Consider the following 22500-nt stretch of genomic DNA (forward strand, 5'->3'; position numbering starts at 1 on the left):
GCATATACAATTAGTTCAATGGTTAATTAAACATGTAGGATTAAACACTATGACATGAAACATGTAGGAGCTGTACATCATGACAAAATTTGGCTGACTAACAAGCCTGATCACAACCATTGCAAATGTACTTTCAATGGTGGTGGTCACCATAGCTATTACAGCGGATGAAGCATTGCTGTGATGTTTCAATGCATCTGTTGGTGTTGGTTCTGTCTTGCTTCCATCATCTTTATGTACCAATTGGTCTTCTCTTCTAATGTTGGTTCCATGCCGTTATAATGCCGCCAACTGTCTTCTTTGAAGTACCACATCCCAGACATCGGCATTTTGTTTTTCAAAATTCTCTGCTGTTGTCGGCTGTCAAAGTTATTACTGCAACTGCAAAAGATCACATTTTGGAAAATTTTGAAGATTCTAATAGTATCTGATGTTTGATCGCAGTGCGTATGAGTGCATGCGTGCGTGTGCGTGTGAGTGCGTGTGCGTGTGTGTGTGAGTGTTGATATATGTATGATCGTGCAAGTGTGTGTGTATGTGATTGTATGTGACTTTGTGAGTGGATGTATGATTGGGTGTATGTTTGCAGGCATAGGTGTGTATGTGTATCATTCTGTAACATGGTTTCAGTTTCAATCCCACTGCATAGCACCTCACACACGCCTCTCCTTTTCTCCCTCTCCCTTTCTTCTTCTAAACTGTTCCTCCACCCATCACTATCTCCTCCTTCATACTCACACCTCTTCCTGTGTCTCATCATCACTCATCTCCTGCAACTGCCCTCTTCACTAACCCCACTGTTGATTACCCACAACAAACAGTGACACAATTCAGCAGTGAGGACCCTTTTTTGTTTTGTAGAGTCCAAGCATTTCATCAGTGCTGGTGCCAACATAAAATGGCAACCAATAGACTCTAGAAAGTTACTGTAGAATGAGCAGAGAAGAAACAAGAGGGAGAAGATACTTTAATCTGGTCTTGTTGGGGTACATGATGACCTCTCTGGTGTTGGTGCCATGATAAAATGGCATCCAGCCATAGAGAAACTAAACCCATAATTGAAACACAAGAGGGACTGGCACTGTTTGTGACAATTGTTCCAACCCATGTTAATAAGGGAGAGCAGTCAAAGACTCATGTTATATCTATCTATCTATCTATCTGTACATTTGTGTCTGTCTGTCTGTCTATCTATCTACCTAACTATTTATCTATATCTATCCATCTATCTATTTATCTGGCTACCTATCTGTATAAATATATATATATATATATTAACACACAGGCACACACATAAGATATACACTAATATACACTACAAACAGCATTTCAAACCTTGCAAACAGAAGAATACATTAGAAAATTGTTCAGCTTACTCTATTTTTTGACAGCTGAAATTCTCCTCCGATTCCCCAGAAGACGTGTCATTAAAGTGTACCGACCAGTAGGAGCATCCACACCTTTCGCACCCAACATAACTAGCTGGAGACGCAGTTACAGCCAATTGCCATGGTAACAAATGTCCATAACACAGTGAGTTGGGAGGGTTAGCAATCAGCAATCCTTGCCAACAGAGGGACCACCAAATCTGCTGGCACATTGGCCACAGATGCTGAGACTGGACTGTTTCTCGAAGACAATCTTTGTTGTAATGAAACAACGTAAAAGCAAGTTGCCTGATCTTGCGATGCTTCATAAGGCTGAAGTTCTCCTCTGAGACTTTATTGATTCTGTTTGCAATGTTACTCAACCTTTTTCTGCATTTCAAATGCTGCTTTCCACCTAAATTATGGGAACGCTTTGATGACCATTTTCTAGAATATTCTCGATGTAGTTCTTTATTATGTGAAGATTTTCGGGAAAACCTTTGGAATTTGTGCTTGCCTTGAGTTTGGAACTTTTTTCTGCTTGGATCTGATTTCCTTTTCTTTTTGATTTGTTTTCTTTCAAAATTCTCACTTTGATTTTTAACTTTAACTGTCTGCCTACCTGGACGTTTCTTTCGCTTACCATTCTGCTTACCAAAGTGGTCTTTTTGTTCTTCAACTTGGAAACTAGTTTTTTTCTTTTCATTCAATTTATATAATCGCACCTTTTCATTATTTCTATTCTTCCGTCTATGTTCCTGTTTTGTAATTGTGTCTTTATGAGAATAGGAACTTTCTTCTTTATTTGACAATTGCCTCTTTTCCCTTTTCTCCTGTTTATGAAAGTCCCTATTTTTCCCTTTATTTAAATGATCCTTTTTCTTACATCCATCTTTGTGTTTTTTATCAGTTTCCTTAAAGTTTTTGCCTAAATTCTGTCGGTGATTCTTGTTTTTGTTTTCCTTGCGCTCATCAATGTTTTCAGGTGAAAATATCTGAAAATTAGCATTATATTCATTATTCCAAGAATTTTTCTTATTGCCTTCATTATTCAAAAAACTTACCTTATTATCTTCATTATTCAAAGATCTTTCTCTATTGTATTCATTACTGAAAGATGTTTCCTTTTTAAAATTAACCACATGTATGTTCCGTCTTGTATTCTTCCCACTTTCCTTATATTTATCATGCTGGAGATTATTTTCTTTAGAAAGAGATTTCTTAATCCCAACTGATCTTTCATCCCCCTCTGTTCTTCTACGATAGTCTTTTCCTTTGTATTGTCCCAGTGTTGTTTTTGCTTCCATCTGGCTAGATTTTTCAATTGGTTCTGGTTTGCGCAGATTAAAGAAACTTCCAAGATTATTCTTTAACAAAAAACTATCTAATTTGCTACTGATTTTACCGAGAGTCTTCTGAAATTTATTTTGTAATTTTTCTTTCGTAGCATGGAGTTTGTTCATCATTTTTTGAGCATACATATCAAGATTTCTAAACGAGGGTCTGGATTTTCCCTTTCTGTTTTGCTGGTTCTTCCAGTTTTGACTTTCTGCTGTAAAGTTCTGAAGTTTCTCAGAGATGTAATTTTTCCAATTTTGAGCCTTCTGTGATAGTTCCACAACTGAAGATGACATAAGTTCTTTAACAGCTTCTAAAGTTAAAGTGCCGTTGCCAGAGAAGTTCAAAGCTGTAAATGACAACTCTTTTAATAACTCGTTTAAACTTTTCATGTCTCTGGGATTCTGTGAATGGCTAGAATCATTTGATTGGCATCGTTTATGGAAGTAGAGCCTCTTCCACAGTTCAACTCTTTTTATCTCTCTCTCCAGTTTCTGTACAAGAATCATAGAATGTTGACGCTCATCACCTCCATCCGGCTTCTTGTTGGCATCATCATTGGTAAATGGAGCAGAAGGGAATTCAGCAGTCTTCGTAGCCTCTGCAAAAATTAATTAAAATATGAGAGAATGAATAATATTAATTATTTGTCTCATGTACATGTGGGACAAACAGAAGGGTAAGCAATAATATCAGTGAATGATCATTCCTATTGATTTCTGTGATGTGAGGAGGGGTGACTGGACAGAAAGAGGGTGATTGGAGGAGGAGGAAGGGGAGGAGGGGAGGAGGAGGGGTGAGGAGGGGGGGTGAGGAGGAGGGTGAGGTGGAGGGGTGAGGAGGAGGGGTGAGGAGGAGGGGTGAGGAGGAGGGGTGAGGAGGAGGGGTGAGGAGGAGGGGTGAGGAGGAGGGGTGAGGAGGAGGGTGAGGAGGAGGGGTGAGGAGGAGGGGTGAGGAGGAGGGGTGAGGGGGAGGGGTGAGGAGGAGGGGTGAGGAGGAGGGGTGAGGAGGAGGGGTGAGGAGGAGGGGTGAGGAGGAGGGGTGAGGAGGAGGGTGAGTGTGTTGGGAATGTCTGAATAGAGGTGGCATAAACTCATCCATCTGTGAAGAGCAGGGGTCATTATAGTTAGAGGAGAGGCGTTTAATTAGAACACCTCAATAATGAAATCTAGTTTGAAAACTTGGCATGTCAGTTTAGAAATGGCTGATTAAAATCATGCCATTCATGATGATGATGATGATGGTGGTGGTGGTGGTGGTGGTGGTGGTGGTGGTGGTGAAGGTTGTGGCAGTGACGATGATGGTGATGCTGCTGCTGGTGGTGAAACACCTTCCTATGACGTGTTGAAACACCAACTTACGAATGACAAACAACTGACAAAACTGTCTCTAAGGGAGATAACTATTGAACGACTTACAAAATTTGAAAGAAAAAAAGAACTTCTCGGTGTCCACAATTAAAACAACATTAAATTAAAATAGCCATCTATATATCATACTAAATGTATATAGACCATTGACAGGCATATCGAAAGAGACAGGTTTCATCTAGGTAATGTGACAAGGAAGATTCACCCTCTCAGACCTTAGCCCCGCAGTGGGTCCTGAGTGAAAAAAAATACTTGTTGCATACACAACGCAAGAGTAACTCGAGATTGCAGGCAAACTAATGGACAGAATCACAAAAAAATTCAGGAGGATAACAATGATAAGTCTTTCTCTTTCGATTACCGTATTTGTTCATTGCAGGTTAAATAAAAATGGACAGAATCACAGAAAAAACAAAAAGGTATTCAGGAGAATAACAATAACAGACTTATCCACTGTATTTGCTCACCCGAATCGCAAACTTCCTCATCATTTTAACCAGATTGATTCTTCAAATCACTCTCATTGTTTGGCATAATGGTAAACTCTATTATTACATTATTTACATTTGACGGATATTTGTCCTCATCTTGTTTGTTGTTAACACAACGTTTCAGCTGATATACCCTCCAGCCTTCATCAGGTCTCTTGGGGAAATTTCGAACCTGGGTTCTCATTCCTAAGGTATTTTTTGATGATGTTATTATTATTATTATTATTATTATTATTATTCGGAATCTCAGGGTTAGTAGCCTGTGCTCTTAACCACTACACCATATGCCCATGGACGAATATCTGCCAAATGTAAATAATGTACATAATTCCTCATATCTTAGATATAGAACGGTAAATTTTATGTCCAAAGAATAAATTTCATCAATGATTTCCTCAGCTGTAAAAGTGTCTAGCAAAAAGAGCTGGCCAACCTGAGGCCCGTGGGGTGCATGCGGCCCGCCTGATACTTTCTTGAAATGGGTGACCTCTTTATTGTGTTTAGTTTCAAAATAAAATCGTTTGTGTAAAACATTTGTTTCAAAATAAATTTAAAATTTATACTGTTGTGTCTGGGGAGAGTTATTCTCTTTTGGTGCCTTATAATTTAACACCCACACCAGTAAAATTTACATACGCAAATGAAGACAGAAACACATGACCATATATACACACACACTTTACTTCACACAAGGACACATATGGAGACATACATCCACACATATGGAGATACACATCCATACATGCAAACACGGTACATAGTTGCAAAACACACATACACACACACATACACACACACATACACACACAACCAGACATGCACACACAAGGAGACAGAGGTACACACACACACACGCACATACATAAAAACACACAAACATAGCCATGCAAACACATGAATATGTGGAATACATACATACAAATGTACACACATAAATAGATACATATGCACACACACACACACACATACATGCATACACACACATGCATACATACATACATACTTGCATGCATGTATAGGCAGACACACACACACACACAACCACACTGCCCCACACACATGCACACAAACAAGCAAAAAGGAATGCAGTGTGATTAACGAACAGAGTCAAAAACTATTGAAAGTTGCAAGACACAAAGAAAATTTTAGAAAAATAAAAAAGAAATAAGTGGAAATTTTACCGGTGAGTGTTAAATTATAAGGCACCAACAGAGAATGACTCTCCGCAGACACAACAGGATATGCTTCAACACACGAACTCACATAAAGAATCTTGCAAACCAAATCCCAAAACGAAATTAAAATTAAAAAATAGCAATAAAGCAATAGCCTACAATTTTATAATTTTAAACTAAAGAAGAATATGAAAAATTCTTGATTCTGTAATTTGATTATTTGGCAATTAGTGCATAAAGTATACAAGCAGCCCTCAGAAAACTTTCTGTGATAAAAGTGACCCACAATGTAATTTGAGTTGACCAAGCTTTACTTGGTTTACCAGACAAAGTGCTGAGTTCATTACATGCTCATTTCATTGCACAAGAATCTGTTTTGATTTTCAATTAAAAACAGGCATGGCTGTGTGATAAGAAGTTTGCTTCCCAACCACATGGTTCCAGGTTCAGTCCCACTGCATGGCAATTTGGGCAAGTGTCTTCTACTATAGCCTCGGGCTGACCAAAGCTTTGTGAGTGGATTTGGTAGATGGAAACTGAAAGAAGCTTCTCATAAATATATATATATATATACAGTAGTACCTCGGTTTACGAACGCCTCTGATCGTGAATAAATCATGCTTTATATATATCTATATCTATCTATCTATCTATATATTTATATAAATAAGGATAAGATCGATATTTAAAATATTGATCTTATCAAGTGGCCAGCATGGGCATAAAAACCATCAAAGGTAATAATTATTTATAAGTATACTGTTTATATACATATATTTGTATTTATGTACTTGAGTATATTCCACCGATGAAGGCAAAGCATTATTTATTTATGCAAAGCCAGAAATCCAGGATCTGGAATTATCTTGTTATTTTTACTGGTTTATTTTGTCTTCGTCTTCGCTCCTTATGCCATGTGGACATTTATTGTGGTTTTAGAGTCAAGATTTGACTGCTATTTTTCAGCGTGGCGGTATCTCTTAGATACCCTGTATTATAATTTTAAATAATTTTAAATAATATCTATCTATATATATATATATAAACCACAATTTATTCATGATCAGAGCTGTTCGAAAACCGAGGTATTGCTGTGTGTGTGTGTGTGTGTGTGTGTGTGTGTGTGTGTGTGTGTGTGTTTGTTTGTCCCTCACCACCACTTGACTACTGGTGTTGGTGTCCCCGTTACTTAGCAGTTTGGTCAAAGAGACTGATAGAGTAAGTACCAGGTTTGAATAAAAAAAAAACAAAAAAAAACACAAGTACCGTGGTCAATTGATTCGACTAAAGATTCAAGGCAGTGCTCCAGCATGGCCTTGAGTGACTGAAACAAGTTAAAGAAAAGAAATGAAAGAAAAAAAAGCTATGGGGGATACCATCAACAATGAGTCATAAACACATGACCACAATGCTGCAATGTGATTGGTTGTCTGTATTTAGTATTTTAACTTCTTTTTCTATGTGTGTTGTTCATTACAGCTTTAATGGGAATCCAGTAGAGATGTTTAGGCTATTCCAGGTATGCCAGGAATATGGTAAAATTGGGTTAAAGCACATGGAGATAAAATAAGAGAAACCTTGTGCTTACCGTTATCTTCAGGCCTGGCATCAGTTTCTTCATTAATTACAATAGAAGGATCTGTTGTCTCTGGTTTAGAGATAACCCCAGATATGTCTTGTCGCAGCTCGACAATCTGTACATCAAGATCTGAGATTCGGTTCTTAAGCATATTATTCATTTGATGCAGTTCTTCAGATAACAGATGTTTCGAAGATAGCACATTCTGAAGTTCTTCTTTCAACGAATGCACATGTTTGGTTAGGAGTTTATTCTGTTCATTAAGTTGATAAACAGTCTCCTATTTCAAAAGAAAGAAAAAATTTTAAATGAAAACAAAAAAAAAAAAAGAGCAAAAAATATATCTTTTATCTTTGGCCACAGGGATATGGTACCTTGCTTGAAAGTTGCTAATGGCAACTGGCACTCTGTCAGTTACAATGACAGGTTTTCCAGTTGATCCGATCAACAGAACAACCTGCTCGTGAAATTAACATGCAAGTGGCTAAGTACTCCACAGACACACATACAGTTAACATAGTTCTCAGGGAGATTCAGCGTGACACAGAATGTGACAAAGCTGGCCACCCCTTTCGAAATACAGGTGCAACTCATTTTTGCCCACTGAGTGGACTGGAGCAACGTGAAATAAAGTGCCCTGCTCAAGGACACAACGCGTCGGCTGGAATTGAACTTATGACCTTACAATCATGAGCAGAATGCCGTAACCACTAAGACACACACATTTCCGACAACAATGAAGGTGGAATTTTATTGCCCTCTCATCTTCTTTGTTATCCCCCCGTCTATGATGGACGCTCTCTTCTATCCTCTGCATCATGCCACCTGCTTAATGAGGAATGGCATTAGCTTGTTCTATAGTCAATACCTGCATGGTCACCTGTTAATCACTTTACATCTCTCTCCTTATCATGGTGCCTGAATAAAGAGGGACGACATCAGAACTGTTGGGGCTCAACACCACTCACCATCTTGCTACCCATTTCCCTCTCTCTCACCCTCTACCAATGACATTAGTTATCCTCCCTCTACCGATGACATTAGTTATCCTCCCTCTCTCCCCCTCCACTATTGATATTCATTATTCTCCCTCTCTCTCTCCCCCTCTACCGATGGCATTCATTATTCTCCTCTCTCACTCTCTCCCCCTCCACCAATGGCATTAGTTTCTCTCTCTCTCTCTCTCTCTCTCTCTCTCTCTCTCTCACCATTGCCTATTTCTATTGCTTTCTACTACTTTCTTTCTCACACTACTCCCTCCTCAATAACTCAATGTACACATGCATCAGCAACTCTGCTTTATTACTCATTCTTCCATTATCCTGTCTTCCTACATATCTCCCTCTTCCATCATCACAACACTCAACATATAGCTGCCTATCATTGTCTCTCTTCCATTACTTCATCCCTCGCCACCCACTCACTCCAACCATTCTGTTTCTCCCATCAGATCCATGCTATTCTTTCTTTCACCCTCCAATACAGAGGAGGCAGGACTTTTTGATATTGTAGAAGATAAGGCAGCCTCTCTAGTGCTGGTGCCATGAAATAACGCACTGAGTATATTCTATAAAGTGGTTGGTGTAACGAAAGGTGTTCAGCCATAGAAAACATGCCAAAAATGGAACACAAAATTGCAGCACAGCCCCCCCACCCCCACCCACAATACAACTAACAGGGCAGGAACTCCAAATAACAACTAAGATGGGATGTGATGACCTGTTCAACTCATGCCAGCACGGAAAGAGACCATAAAATGATGACGACGATGGTAACAATGATAACAATGATGATAATGAAATATAGACATAGATATATAAAAATAATATATATATATATATATATATATATATAGACGTACCATCTGTTTTATTAGATTAGGATCATCTGTGGCAATGTTAAAATGAGTATCTCCTAAAAAATAAAATCACAAAAAGAAACAATTCAATTAATTGATTGATAAATTCAAATTAAATTTAAAAGAAAAAATTTTTTTATAAATTTGGTACAACAGTTACACATAAATTGAAGAACTTGGGATCCTAATTAGCAGAGGGAGGTGGGGCGAAAGTAAATTTCAAACTGATTAGACAGTTCTATATTTGAACCAACAATGGAACTTCTATATGACAATATCTATACGAAACAATAATGACAAAGGACTAAGAAATTATGTCGTGCCCTTCATTGGCTTACAGCTGTTTCTGCTATCAGATGCAAAGCACTCATACTTGAATGATTGTATTTCACCTTAAAGCTTCAAACATATTGCCCTTTATGTTTGAAATTCCATTGAATCTATATGATGATACACAAGCATTCAACGATGAGTGCATAGCATCTTATAGCAGAAACAGCTGTAAGCCAATGAAGTTGACGATACAATTTATTTCCTTTGTCATTATAATTTCATATCACTGCTCTGTACTTTGTTCTGAAGCATATGGATATTAAGTTCTAGCACAAGGTTATAAGGACCGTTATGCATAAGCAAAATGATAAAATAGCAGAAGATCCTCAAAATGTACAATGCCATTCCCTGTGTATCTGGTTTTATATCAGAGTGACCTTTAAAAAAAACCTATGGACTGCCTCACTCCCAGCAACTACGCACCAACTCAGAATTTCTGAGAGCCCAGCTACATACAGTGTGACCCCCCAAAAAACAGAAACCATAAACATTTTATTAAATCCTACAAAGGTCCAGCAAATTTCTTGAAATTTACTGGACTTAAACTTCAGTCTGTGTACGATCATTCACTTTGTATAAGAGTCATGTTCTTTTCAAACTATGCTCCAAATGGCATACATTGCGCAAACACTTGCATACATAGCACAAAATTCTCAATTACTCAAACACATTCCACTTTGGGGATTTCCCTGATTTCTGGTGTGATTGCTGCCTTCAGTTCATCAATTGTCTGGGGGTTGTTCTGGTAAACCTTATCCTTGAGACACCCTCAGATAAAAATCTGGGGGGGTTCAAGTCTGGTGAATGCAGTGTCCACTCAGTATCACACTTCCTGCTGATCAGCTCTCTCAGCCAGGCTAGGGAGTCATTTGGTGCAGGGGGGGGGGGGGGCGTCTTGCTGGAATCACTGTTCATCTCAATCTATTCCCCTGCGTCATTTTATTCAAAGATTTCTAGGTTCTGTTTTGTTGGGGTCACCCTGTATATATATATATATATATATATATATATAGCCACCACTCAAGTCACAAGTGCAAAGTGTAAATAGCGTGCACAATGTTCTTAATGGTCAGTGATGGTTTTCCTTGGTCACGAGTAAACAGCCATCATCATCATCGTCATTATGTACTTGGTGCTGCGTAAAGGCACCCAGTACACTCTGTAAAGTGGTTGATCTTAGGAAGAGCATCTAGCCATAGAAACCATGCCAAAACTGACATGGAGCCTGAACTGCCCTTCAGATGGTCAGCTTCTGTCAAACTATCCAACCCATGCCAGCATGGAAAATGGATGTTAAATGATGATCATGTGTATATACACACACACAAAAACACATCTGTTTCTCTACTTATCTATCTATCTATCTCTCAATATACATATATATACACACATATATATATATATATATATATATATATATAATATATAAAAATAAAAAAATAAAGAGAGCAATGGTAAGGTTGGAGAAGTATTTTATGGATAGAGTCTTACAGCTGTTTCTGGGAAGATCCAGTACTTCCCTTCATCGGAGACAGAAAATATAAAGTAATCTATTATTATATCCATAGGCGGATATTTTTAGTATGAAGTGGTAAAGAGTGTGATGCGCTGAAAAAAGAGAGAACAGTACTTGAAGTGTAGTGTCATTCCAGTAGTAAATATGCATGTAGAAATCCGTGTAAAGTAATCCTTGTGGGGATAATCCGGAAATATATGTTGGAGCGAAGGTTGATATAGCATAGATAGCAGCACTCGGTATACAGCACTTACTCGGTATTACCTGTATCCTCTTGGGTTTGGTTAAATCCAATACCCTCTTCAACCTTATATATATATATATATATATATATATATATATATATATATATATATATATATATATATATACATATTATATAAAATGTATATACATATGCGCAGCGCTATTTGTGTGGCAAGTTTTCTACAGCCGGATGCTCTTCCTGACGCCAACCCCCACCTGTTGCCAAGCGGGATTAAATAGAAAGGTAACAAACAGAAAATATGACATACACACACACACACATATATATATATACACATATAATTCCCAAAACCCTGTAGTAAATAAACAAATGAGCATATGCTAAATACACAGGTGAACAGCAAACACAGAAGGTCAACAACTCCGCATCAGTTATCGGCCGGAGGGTCGAACGTAATTTTAGTCATTTCTTTTATCCTTTTACTTGTTTCAGCCATTTGACTTCAGCCATGCTGGAGCACTGCTTTTAGTCGAAGAAATCGCCCCCAAGCCTTATTCTTTATAAGCCTAGTACTTATTCTATCGGTTTCTTTTGCCGAACTGTTAAGTTACAGGAACGTAAATACACCAACATCAGTTGCCAAGCGATGGTGGGAGGACAAACACAGATACACAAATACATACATACATACAACAGACTTCTTTCAGTTTCCGTCTACCTAATCCACTCACAAGGCTTTGGTCAGGCTGAGGCTATAGTAGAAGACATTTGTCCAAGGTGCCACACAGTGGGACTGAACCCAGAACCATGTGGTTAGTAAGCAAGCTTCTCACCTAGCAACTAGCTTGAGTCTGCCTTGTTTGCTTATAAACTAAAGCAGTATATTTGCTTAAAAAACAGCCACAAAAGGGTCACACTAACACACTTGGTACTTCAAATGGTTCAAATGATTAACTTTACCATAATAGTAATGTGTAGAGATAGCATGAAGGGCTCCAAGGGCCAAGACCAGAAATATGAGAAAACCGCACGACCATTTGGGGACGTTCCTCTGGTTGTTGAGAATCAGCGAAGACATTTCAGATTGTGATGAATGCATAGGGGTAGGTGTTGCACTGACAGTGGAAACGGTCTGACTGAACAGTTGAGAATCTGGTGGGTTTTGCTCAAACTCTTCTGCAGAAATGGACCCGGCATTGTTGCTGCACTCATCATCAGCATCACTTGCATCAGAGATACCATTTTTGCAGATAGCATTACCAAGATCTGAAAGATATAGATGCAAAAATCAAAATCATAACAATAATAATAATAATATATCTTCTGGAGGAGTTACCTCAATCCTTTCTATATAAACGAAAATGAAGTAGATTGACAAATTTATTATTTGAACCAGTGGAAGACACGCAAGATGTCGAAATATTGTTCACGAGATAGCAAATGGCACTCTTCTTTTAATTTTGACTCTATATCTACAGGAGGAGTTACTTCATTCCTTTCTATATTATTAATAATAATAATAATAATAATATTATTAATAACAACTGCCCACATCCTATGCAAAATACTTTCTATGTAATCTCAAGTTTTAAAACAAACTTATAATTTTCTTATGGTTTCTTAAACATTCTCTAGATCAACACAATGTACAAAACCAAATATATGACACCCTAGGCATAATACCAACATGAACTTCTAACTTGCTGTCTCTTGAGGTCTCTGGGTGAGACTTTGAGCCAACTTGTATGAATGTAAAGCAAAAGTCAAACATAAAATAATAAGAAGAAGAAGAAGAAGATAAGAAGATAATGAAGTAAAGAATTCCAGTTATCAATTTGTGTTGCAAGATCCCTGATGTGAAATTGTGTGTTGAAACTGATATTGTTGTATTTCGGGATGGTCATTTTTACCTTTTTTTTTTGCCAGATAAACACATACACTATACACAGGTTGTTGCCAACTTATGACCTATCGACTCTATGACAATTGGTGTCGCAGCAATAATAAATAGCCCAGTTGAAATCTAATGGGTTTAATTTCTCAGAAATTAACCTGTCTACGGATGATGTCAGCTAACAAACACTTCCCCTAGGTTTGGTTATTGATCGCCACTGTGGTTATCCCAAGTGTCGCATGAATATCTTGTTGCGGTGATGTCGAGGCAACCTTGGATTTGTTTATAAGACGACAGCTTGAGTCTCCGAAATTTTTGACTAACGTTAGTATCTATATATATAAAAATGAGAATGTGTGTCTGTCTGTCTGTCTGTATGTGTGTGAATCCCTAAAACTCGAGAACTACGCAACCAATTTCATTCAAATTTTACAGATGCCTTACTTAGGGTTCCAGTTGTGTTTTAGTCAAAACAAATTTTTAACTTCTTGCAGAGTTCGAGCCCACGGCAACATAATATCTCCTCCACTATTTAAGTATTACGTGTCAAAAGTGAAACAAAAACACTCATGTCAAATACTTTCACTTTAAAAATGAAACTATTCCACTAACTGAAACAATCACATTTCGATACTGTAATGACAGATACTTTCAGAGAGAGAGAAAGAGAGAAAGAGAGAGAGAGAGAAAGAGAGAGAGAGAGAAAGAGATGTATATGTATACATATAGATGTATATGTACACATATATGTATAGATATATATATAGATATAGATCTATATGCATACATGTATATGTATACCTATGTGTAGATGTATATATATATATAGATGTACATGTAATATGTACACATATATACATATATATACATGCATACAGATATCTATACATATATACACCCATCACACACATACACATGCACACAAACACACACATTAGTCATTTGTTTTCTTATCCAAAATTACGTCAAAAGTACTGAATGGATCTTTATGAAATTTGGAAATTATATTCTATGCATAACGGCCATAACTCCCATGAAAATTCATATATTTTTGATGTTGATGAAATTTTAACCCGAACATAACAGATGAGCATTATTTGTAATTCAACGGTACAACAGTGTAAGACTACCCTTTCAGATATACTTACATTGTGATTTCTGCAATGTGGTGCATAAATTGTCAAGTAAATGAGACGCATCTTTGCCTCCACTGATTCACTTGCAAAGTGTTGAGTAAAATTATTTCGTTGCAGACCTCCTTTGAGTCTTTTTATAATCACTGCGACACACATAGTTCCCAGTTGGTAACATTGATTTCAAGGCCTTCCCAGATGAGAGACTGGTTGTTCTAAGACATTTATCGATTGTAAATTTTGTCTGCAATTTGGAAATTATATTCTATGTATAACGGCCATAACTCCCATGAAAATTCATATATTTTTGATGTTGATGAAATTTTAACCCGAACATAACAGATGAGCACTGGCTGTAGCTGGTCTTCTCTTGGAAGAGCCCTGCTTCTCACATGGACAACTGTAAAAACCTATTTGCATATGCTCCACAAGGGAAAACAAGGAACATTGTTTACAACGAGGTGTTATAATCACAACAGCAAGAAAGTATGTACATGATCACCTTCTTTTACGAAACTTCATTGACTTTCATATATTTATATTGATATACATATATATATATATACGTGTGTTTGGGTGCGTGTGTGTGTGTGTATATATCTCTATATATAAAGATGAGAATATGTGTCTGTCTGTCTGTCTGTGTGAATCCCTAAAACTCGAGAACTACACAACTCTCTTTTACAAACCCAGTGAAAATACATATTTCATATGTCAAAGAAATTCAAGCAATACATATAACACCAAAGTTAAAAACATTCCCAACAATTCCACAATCCCCAACCTCCAGAGCTATTGAAGAAACTGTTATCATCAACTGACCAAGATTCCTAACATTTGCAAAACAAAATTAGACAATACGACGCTGTACTACAGATGACATCATTTGGAACCACAAGAAATTTAACTGAGGCAGCATTCATCCAAACTTTCAAGATCCAACCTCAGATTTATCATCGCATTGTCTCTCTACTACCTCTGTCAAATGAATCACCAAAATTGGCCTTTCATTATTTATAATCTGTACCTGTTTGTTTGGTTACGAAATAAAATACACAAAACGTGTTTCTGAATTACGTGTATTTACTATATATACATATGAGTTGAAAACTTTCTTCTAGCATTCCACTTAATATCTATGTTCCATGCTAGCATGGATTGGAGAGTTATTAATGTAGAAATATGGTATCGTAGCTACTATCAGTCGAGGGTTGCGTAGTCTAGACAGCGTTTTTAGATTTCATTATTCTCTTTAACCCGGGCAACGCCGGGTATTTCTGCTAGTAATTGTATAATACAGAATGCTGTGTGTGACTTTTACCTAAGAATGTACTTTAAGAATGTAAAAATATACAACACAGCCATGTAGGCCCACTTAGGACCAGTCATTGAAACCAATTGTGGTCGTAAGTCGATGATGACCTGTATGTTTTTTTCACTTATTTGTTACTGGTCTTATCTTATTATTTTAATGCCTGTCCATTGTCCGGAAATCTTTTGTCACACATCTGTGACCTCTTCAGCGACACTTTTTGTTTTCATGTGTGTTCTTGCTCCAGTCTGTTCTCATATGTGTGTCCTTATGTGCGCATGCAATTGTGTCCTTGTTTGTGTGTATGTGTATGTGTGCATGTGTGTATGCTTGTGTGTGTGTGTGTCATAGTTTTTAGCAGCAGTGTGGCTTTCCCCTCAGCAGCCCCATCTTCTCACCCCATTGTGCTGCTGCTGTCCTAAGACCCCAAAATATGGTTACAGTTCCTGTATTCCTCTGTGTATGTGTGTTCACCCACAATGTAGCCATCATGGTAGTTGTTGCTGTTGCTGTTATTGCCATTGTTGTAGCCGTCTGTGAAATTTCTTGTGTGTGTGTTTGGGTTTTTGCTTCATATGTTGTATCATCATCATCGTTTAACGTCTGCTTTCCATGCTAGCATGGGTTGGACGATTTGACTGAGGCCTGGTGAACCAGATGGCTGCACCATGCTCCAATCTGATCTGGCAGAGTTTCTACAGCTGGATGCCCTTCCTAACGCCAACCACTCCGAGAGTGTAATGAGTGCTTTTACGTGCCACTGGCACGAGGGCCAGTCACGTGGTACTGGCTGTATGTATTTACATATTTGTTTATTTATATATTTATTATTTTTTTTTTTATACATCTATCTCTATTTCTCATAAGTATCACAGGTAAGTGATATGTCTATTGTGTGTGTATTACCCTGTATGTTTCTGTGTATTATTTATGAAGTAAAGAATGAAGTTTTAAAACAAAGTATAGAGAACAGAGATATTAGACAGAGACACTTCAGCGTCAGTCAATGGCAGTCATGGCTGTGTGGTTAAGAAATGCATACAAGATGCAAACAACATGGTTCCAGGTTCAGGCCTGCTGTGTGGCACCTTTCTTTTATCTTTTACTTGTTTCAGTCATTAGACTGTGGCCATGCTGGGGCACCATCTTGAAGATATTCTTATTTTTAGCCAAATGAATCGATCCCTCCCCACTGGGCTTTTTTTTTTTAAAACCTCGTAATTATTCTATTGATCTCTTTTGCTTAACTGCTAAGTTACAGGGATGTAAACAAACCAACACCAGTTGTCAAGCAGTGGAGGAGGGAAAAACACAAACACAAAGACACACACACACGGCAAGCTTTTTTCAGTTTCTGCCTACCATGTTCACTCACATGGTTTTGGTCAGTCTAGGGCTATGCAGTGGGATTGAACCTGGAAGCATATGGTTGCAAAGTAAGCTTCTTACTACACAGCTATGCCTTTCTTCTCTTTCATAGCTCACAATATCTTGTGAGTGGATTTGGTAAACAGAAAATAAAAAAAGTGATTTGGATATATCAATATAGTGTGTGTGTGTGTGTGTGTGTGTGTGTGTGTGTGTGTGTGTGTGTGTGTGTGTGTGTGTGTGTGTGTGAGTGTGTGTGCGTGTGTGTGTGCGTGTGTGCATGTGTGTGTGCGTGTGATTCCTTGTGATTGCATAATTACTGCAAACATGTACAACCAACACACATGTGGCATCATTCGTTTCCATACTGCCATGAAAACATGTCTGGCTGTGGGGAAATACTACCTAGTCTGGAAACAGGCAAGGGTTGGTAATAGGAAGGACATCCGACCGCAGAAAATCTTCCTCGCCGAATTTCATCCCAACCATGGAAGCATGAAAAAAGGTGAATTTCAATGCAATGACAACGAAAGCATTTCTATCTCAATTTCCATGTCCTCCTAAGGGAGATAACTCTAATACAGTCCTTATCTCCCTTGGTTATCATAAGCTAAGCCAGTGCTTCTCAAAGTGGTGGTCTGCGGACCGGCGCCGGTCTGCGAGCCATCAGCTGCCGGTATGCAGCGAGCTTCCAAAAAAGAAAGAAACATTATAAAATGGTTAAGTAATATTGTATCATTTGTTTACAAAATAAATAAAAAAATTGTCAACTTTTATTATATTCATTATATTGTTTCTAGTATCAATTAATATTACTAAGAAATATTACTGGTCCCTGGCAGATTGGAAAAAAAACTGCTGGTACGCCACATCAGATAGTTTGAGAAGCACTGCTATAATCAACGTTGGTAAAATAAACACTTTTGGAACAGTATAATATCAGTGTGTTCATAGTTAAACAGTATAACTGTTATTGATAACACAAATTTAAAATAAATATACAAAGAAAAGTTTCTTTTAACCCATAAAACGCTGGGATTTGCACTTACATAGCATGAACTGCTGAGCACATTTTCTGAAAATGAGACTACCATGCACACATAAAAAACAAAAAATAGTTAAAATATCTTCTTAGTATATAATGGTGATTAGTTGAACTATTAGTCCTCTTGCATTCTGGGGGGTATTGGAGCGTTTGAGTGATATTAGACCTCAACAAACATTCATAAATTAAATGCATCTATCTGGGCCATGATTGTGGCCTGTTGATCTGTGCCTGTTGACCATGATTGTGGCCTGTCACACTTTATGTGTTAATTTCATTGCATTTGATAAATAGTTTCATCTTAATGTAAAAATATTTTTATTTTCATTTTAAAATCCAGTATTCATTATTTTTTAAATGCATCATTAAATTTTGATAATTACTGTATGTATGTAAGCCTTATAGAGTGGTGCTGCAAAATGAATGAACAAGAAGATGCAGATTGCTCGAACTTGGCATTTGGTAGAAGAGACCAATTCCACTGCAAGACCACTTTGGACAAGTGTGTCCCCCTGAGCTGACCAATGCCTTATGAGTAAATTTGGTAAATGGAAACTGAAAGAAGCCTATTGTGATGTATGGATGTGAGGCAGGAATCTGTTTGCTTATACGGCAAGTCAGAGTAGCATGACTCCACAATTTGTAACTTTTAATTGTTTCAACCATTAGACTGCGGCCATGCTGGAGCACCGCCTTGAAGAATTGTTAGTTGAATGAATCGACCTAGTGCTAATAGTTTTTAAGTGTAGTACTTGTTTTGTTGGGCACTTTTGCTGGACTGCTAAGTAATGAAGACATATATATATACACACACATATATATACATATATATGTGTGTGTGTGTGCATATGTGTATGTATATATACTAGCAATCACAGCAGACAACTTTCTGCCAATGCCTGCTGTCTTTTTAGATGACATGTTTGTATTATCTGGAAAAGGAAAATGGGTTTTAGTGTACCAAGTGATTATCAATTCTATTATAAGCTAACAAAAGCTCCCAAATAATCTGCACATAAAGTAACATCGAATGCTGCATAAAGTTAAATTGATATGGAGCTTTCTGAAAGATACATATAGCTTTCGCTAGTGGAAGCAAAACTCTTATTCAAAAGTTGATTCTTTGGGACGAATTATATGTGATTGTTTAAAAAAGGCTAAAATGACAATGTTAAAACGTATTTGAAACAATGGACAACAGTCAAAATACCATAATGGGTGGGTAAATAGGCACCCTTAAAGTGAAACAATGCATTGGTAGGTAAACAAAGGTATCAACAAATAGAAGAGAGGGAAGGGAACATCACCTTTCAAAGTGAGGAAAATTCTAACTGGGTTTCACCGGCAAGGTCATGTGCTGTTTATCTTAATATGAGAAGACCATGTCACGCACATATGGTTGTGATGCATGTGCCTGGTGTACCTTTATCAGACGGGTAGTCATGATGGGTATATTGGGCTTCATATATTTGTACCCCAGTGTCAAGCAAAGTTGATAATAATGATATTCTCACCAGAATTCCTGAACTTGAGGTCACATTGGTCAGATGAATTTGGTCCACTTCCAGTTCTTGCAGCCAGCTGAAGATATGCCAAATCTGAGAAGTTCTGCTGATTGAGGAGTTCAAAGTCAGAATCTTTAAAAAAAAGTTGAAAAAGTACAAAAAACAATAACATATGTATAGAATTTTTAGTAAAAACAAAGTTTTAAATCGTGTAGAAATAAAGTGTGAGGATGTCCTGTATAATTGGTTGTTGGTTAAATGAATGTGGCCTAATAAGCTAGAAATCAAGAGGGAAAAAAACAATAAAATAGCCAAAAAAATATATTATTAGCAAAAGAAGATGCAAAATAAAATAAAAGAAATAAAAAATTCTGGTGCCATCAAATGGTAAAGAAATCCTGCAATGTCTTATTTGTGGCTTACAAAATCCTGTTATAGCATGTATAGATTATAGACTATGCCATTGCTATTTCCTTCAATTGAGTTCTTTATATTTAAATCTTATTTTTGCTTTTCTTGCTTCCTTGCCCCAGTTTTTTATACATAAAATGAATACAGGGGATAAAAAATAGATAGAGGGAGTGATTTGTTTGACTAAACCTTTCAGAGTGGTGCCCCAGCACAGCCACAGTCTAATGGCTGAAACAAGTAGAAATTAAGAATATAACTATTAATTAATTAATTAGAGATATGTCATAAAAAAAAACAAAGGGAGAGAAATCCAATCAAATCAGAGAAATTTCTCTTTGGGAATCTTGATAAACCTAAAGAGACAGAGACACATTTAATATCTGCAACTTTTAAGTGGTTAAACTGGCCATATCCGGTCTAGATATTCCTGTTTGTTTTATGTTCAAACTGACCAGATCTGGCCTCTAACACCTACTCTACAATGTCATTCTAAAAATATACAATCACATCATAGAGGTAATGCTTAATTAATTCAAAACAATGTGGATAAATAAGTTTTACATTTGACAGAGTAATCTGAATGCTTAAAGGATTAAACAGGCCTTATCCAGCCTAAATATTTTCTATTTCTTTTTTGTCAAACTGGAGAGATCTGGCCTCTAATACCTACTCTATAATGTCATTCTAAAACTAAACAATCACATTGAAATCTTGAAGTTACAAGATAAAGCAAGATTAATCCAAAATAATATCAATGAATAAGGATTACATATGACAGAGTAATCAGAATGCTAAGGGGTTAAGTAAATCTGGTATCTTTTACATGAGCATGTTCTTGTAGTTTCATATCTTCATTAACTCTTATGGGTTTAAACCAGCCGTTTCTGATTTAAATATTCTTGTTTTACGAGGGTGAGTCAAAAAGTAATGCCATTTTGTTTAGGACAGGTATAATTACCAATACAGGAACATGTATCATACATCAAAATGAAGCTGGCCCTCTGTGGATCACATCCCAACTTCTCAACATAGTCACTGTTTCTCTCAATAGCAATGTTCCACCTTCAAATGAGAGCATCTATCCCTGCCCCGTAAAATTCTGTTGACTCTTCTTTGAGCCACTTCTTCACTACAGTTTTCACTTCCTTGTCACTGGAATAATGTTTGTTTCTCAAACCCTCTTTCATGGGGCCAAAGATATGATAGTGTGAAGGTGCTAAATTATTCCAGTGACAAGGAAGTGAAAACTGTAGTGAAGAAGTGGCTCAAAGAACAGTCAACAGAATTTTACGCGGCAGGGGTAATGCTCTCATTCGAAGGTGGAACATTGCTATTGAGAGAAACGGTGAGAATGTTGAGAAGTTGGGATGTGATCCACAGAGAACCAGCTTCATTTTGATGTATGATACATGTTCCTGTATTGGTAATTATACCTGTCCTAAACAAAATGGCATTACTTTTTGACTCACCTTCATATACTCAAACTGGTCAGATCCAGCTTGTTGCACCTATCCTACAATATCATTCAAAAACAAGAATCACATAACTGAAATCTTGAAGCTGTGAGATAATCTATGATTAACTCAAAACAATGGGAATAAATAAGGATTATATTTGACAGAGTAATCTGAGTTCAAAAGGGTAAAATGTCTAAATCTCTAGGATGATCTCTTACTAACAAGATGAAACCCTTCAATATTGAAACTGGCCATATCCAACTCAAATATTTTACCTCTTCTATGTTCAAACTGGCCAGATCTGTACTCTCACGCCTATCCTACAATGTCATTCCAAAAATAAGCAATCAGATTGAAATCTCAAAGCTATAAGAAGATAATCTATGATTAATTTGAAATGATGGGAATAATGTTACAGGGTTCAAATGTGGTGCCTTATGAATAAGGGATGTTCAACTTTTTGAGAGATCAAATCCCCAATAATGACTTTTCACAATGACGCAAGAAGGCCACAAATTAGGAGAGGGGTCACATTGATTAAATCAACCAGCATAATTAAATGCTCGTTATTTTATTGACCCCAAAGAGAATGAAAAGTTAAGTTGGCCCTTAGAGATATTTGAGTTCAAAGCATAAAGGGTCATAACTACAATATCTAACTTCCTAAAAATAATAATAATAATAATAATAATAATAATAATAATAATAATAATAATTATAATCATAATAATGATAATAATTTCGTTTTTGGATTTGGTTTGCAAGATTCTTTATGTGAGTTCGTGTGTTGAAGCATATTCTGTTGTTTCTGGGAGAGTCATTCTCTTTTTGTGCCTTATAATTTAACACATTCACCGATAAAATTTCCACTTATTTCTTTTTTATTTTCCTAAAAATTTTTGTTTTGTCTTGCAACCTTTTCAATAGTTTTGGTTCAAAACTATTGAAAACGTTGCAAGATGCAATGAATATTTTAGAAAAATAAAAAAGAAATAAGTGGAAATTTTACTGGTGTGTTAAATTATAAGGCACTAAAAGAGAATGACTCTCCTCAGACACAACAGAATAAAAACAATATTTTCTATTAAAGGCACAGGGCTTGAAATCTTGGGGAAGCGTTTCACTGGTGCTTAATTTCCC

At 36.9% G+C, this 22500-nt stretch overlaps 1 protein-coding gene across 7 annotated transcripts in view; it reads right to left on the reverse strand.

Moving 5' to 3' along the window:
* Positions 1 to 22500, reverse strand: part of LOC106877925 (uncharacterized) — an 87940-nt gene that overhangs the window by 278 nt on the left and 65162 nt on the right. For 6 of the 7 annotated variants that reach the window (XM_089360958.1, XM_089360957.1, XM_089360955.1 and 3 more), the window contains 6 exons: positions 19502 to 19624; positions 12196 to 12501; positions 9182 to 9234; positions 7330 to 7600; positions 1377 to 3306; positions 1 to 381 (listed from right to left, as the gene is read on the reverse strand). The exon at positions 1 to 381 is cut by the window's left edge and continues 278 nt beyond it. In XM_089360958.1, coding sequence (XP_089217084.1) covers positions 189 to 381; positions 1377 to 3306; positions 7330 to 7600; positions 9182 to 9234; positions 12196 to 12501; positions 19502 to 19624 — 2876 coding nt within the window. In that variant the 3' untranslated portion in view covers positions 1 to 188. The remainder of the gene's footprint in view (positions 382 to 1376; positions 3307 to 7329; positions 7601 to 9181; positions 9235 to 12195; positions 12502 to 19501; positions 19625 to 22500) is intronic. The other variant, XM_089360960.1, reaches the window with a different exon arrangement.

Source organism: Octopus bimaculoides, chromosome 12, assembly GCF_046866305.1.
Source record: "Octopus bimaculoides isolate indiv1 chromosome 12, ASM4686630v1, whole genome shotgun sequence".
NCBI classification, from domain to species: domain Eukaryota; kingdom Metazoa; phylum Mollusca; class Cephalopoda; order Octopoda; family Octopodidae; genus Octopus; species Octopus bimaculoides.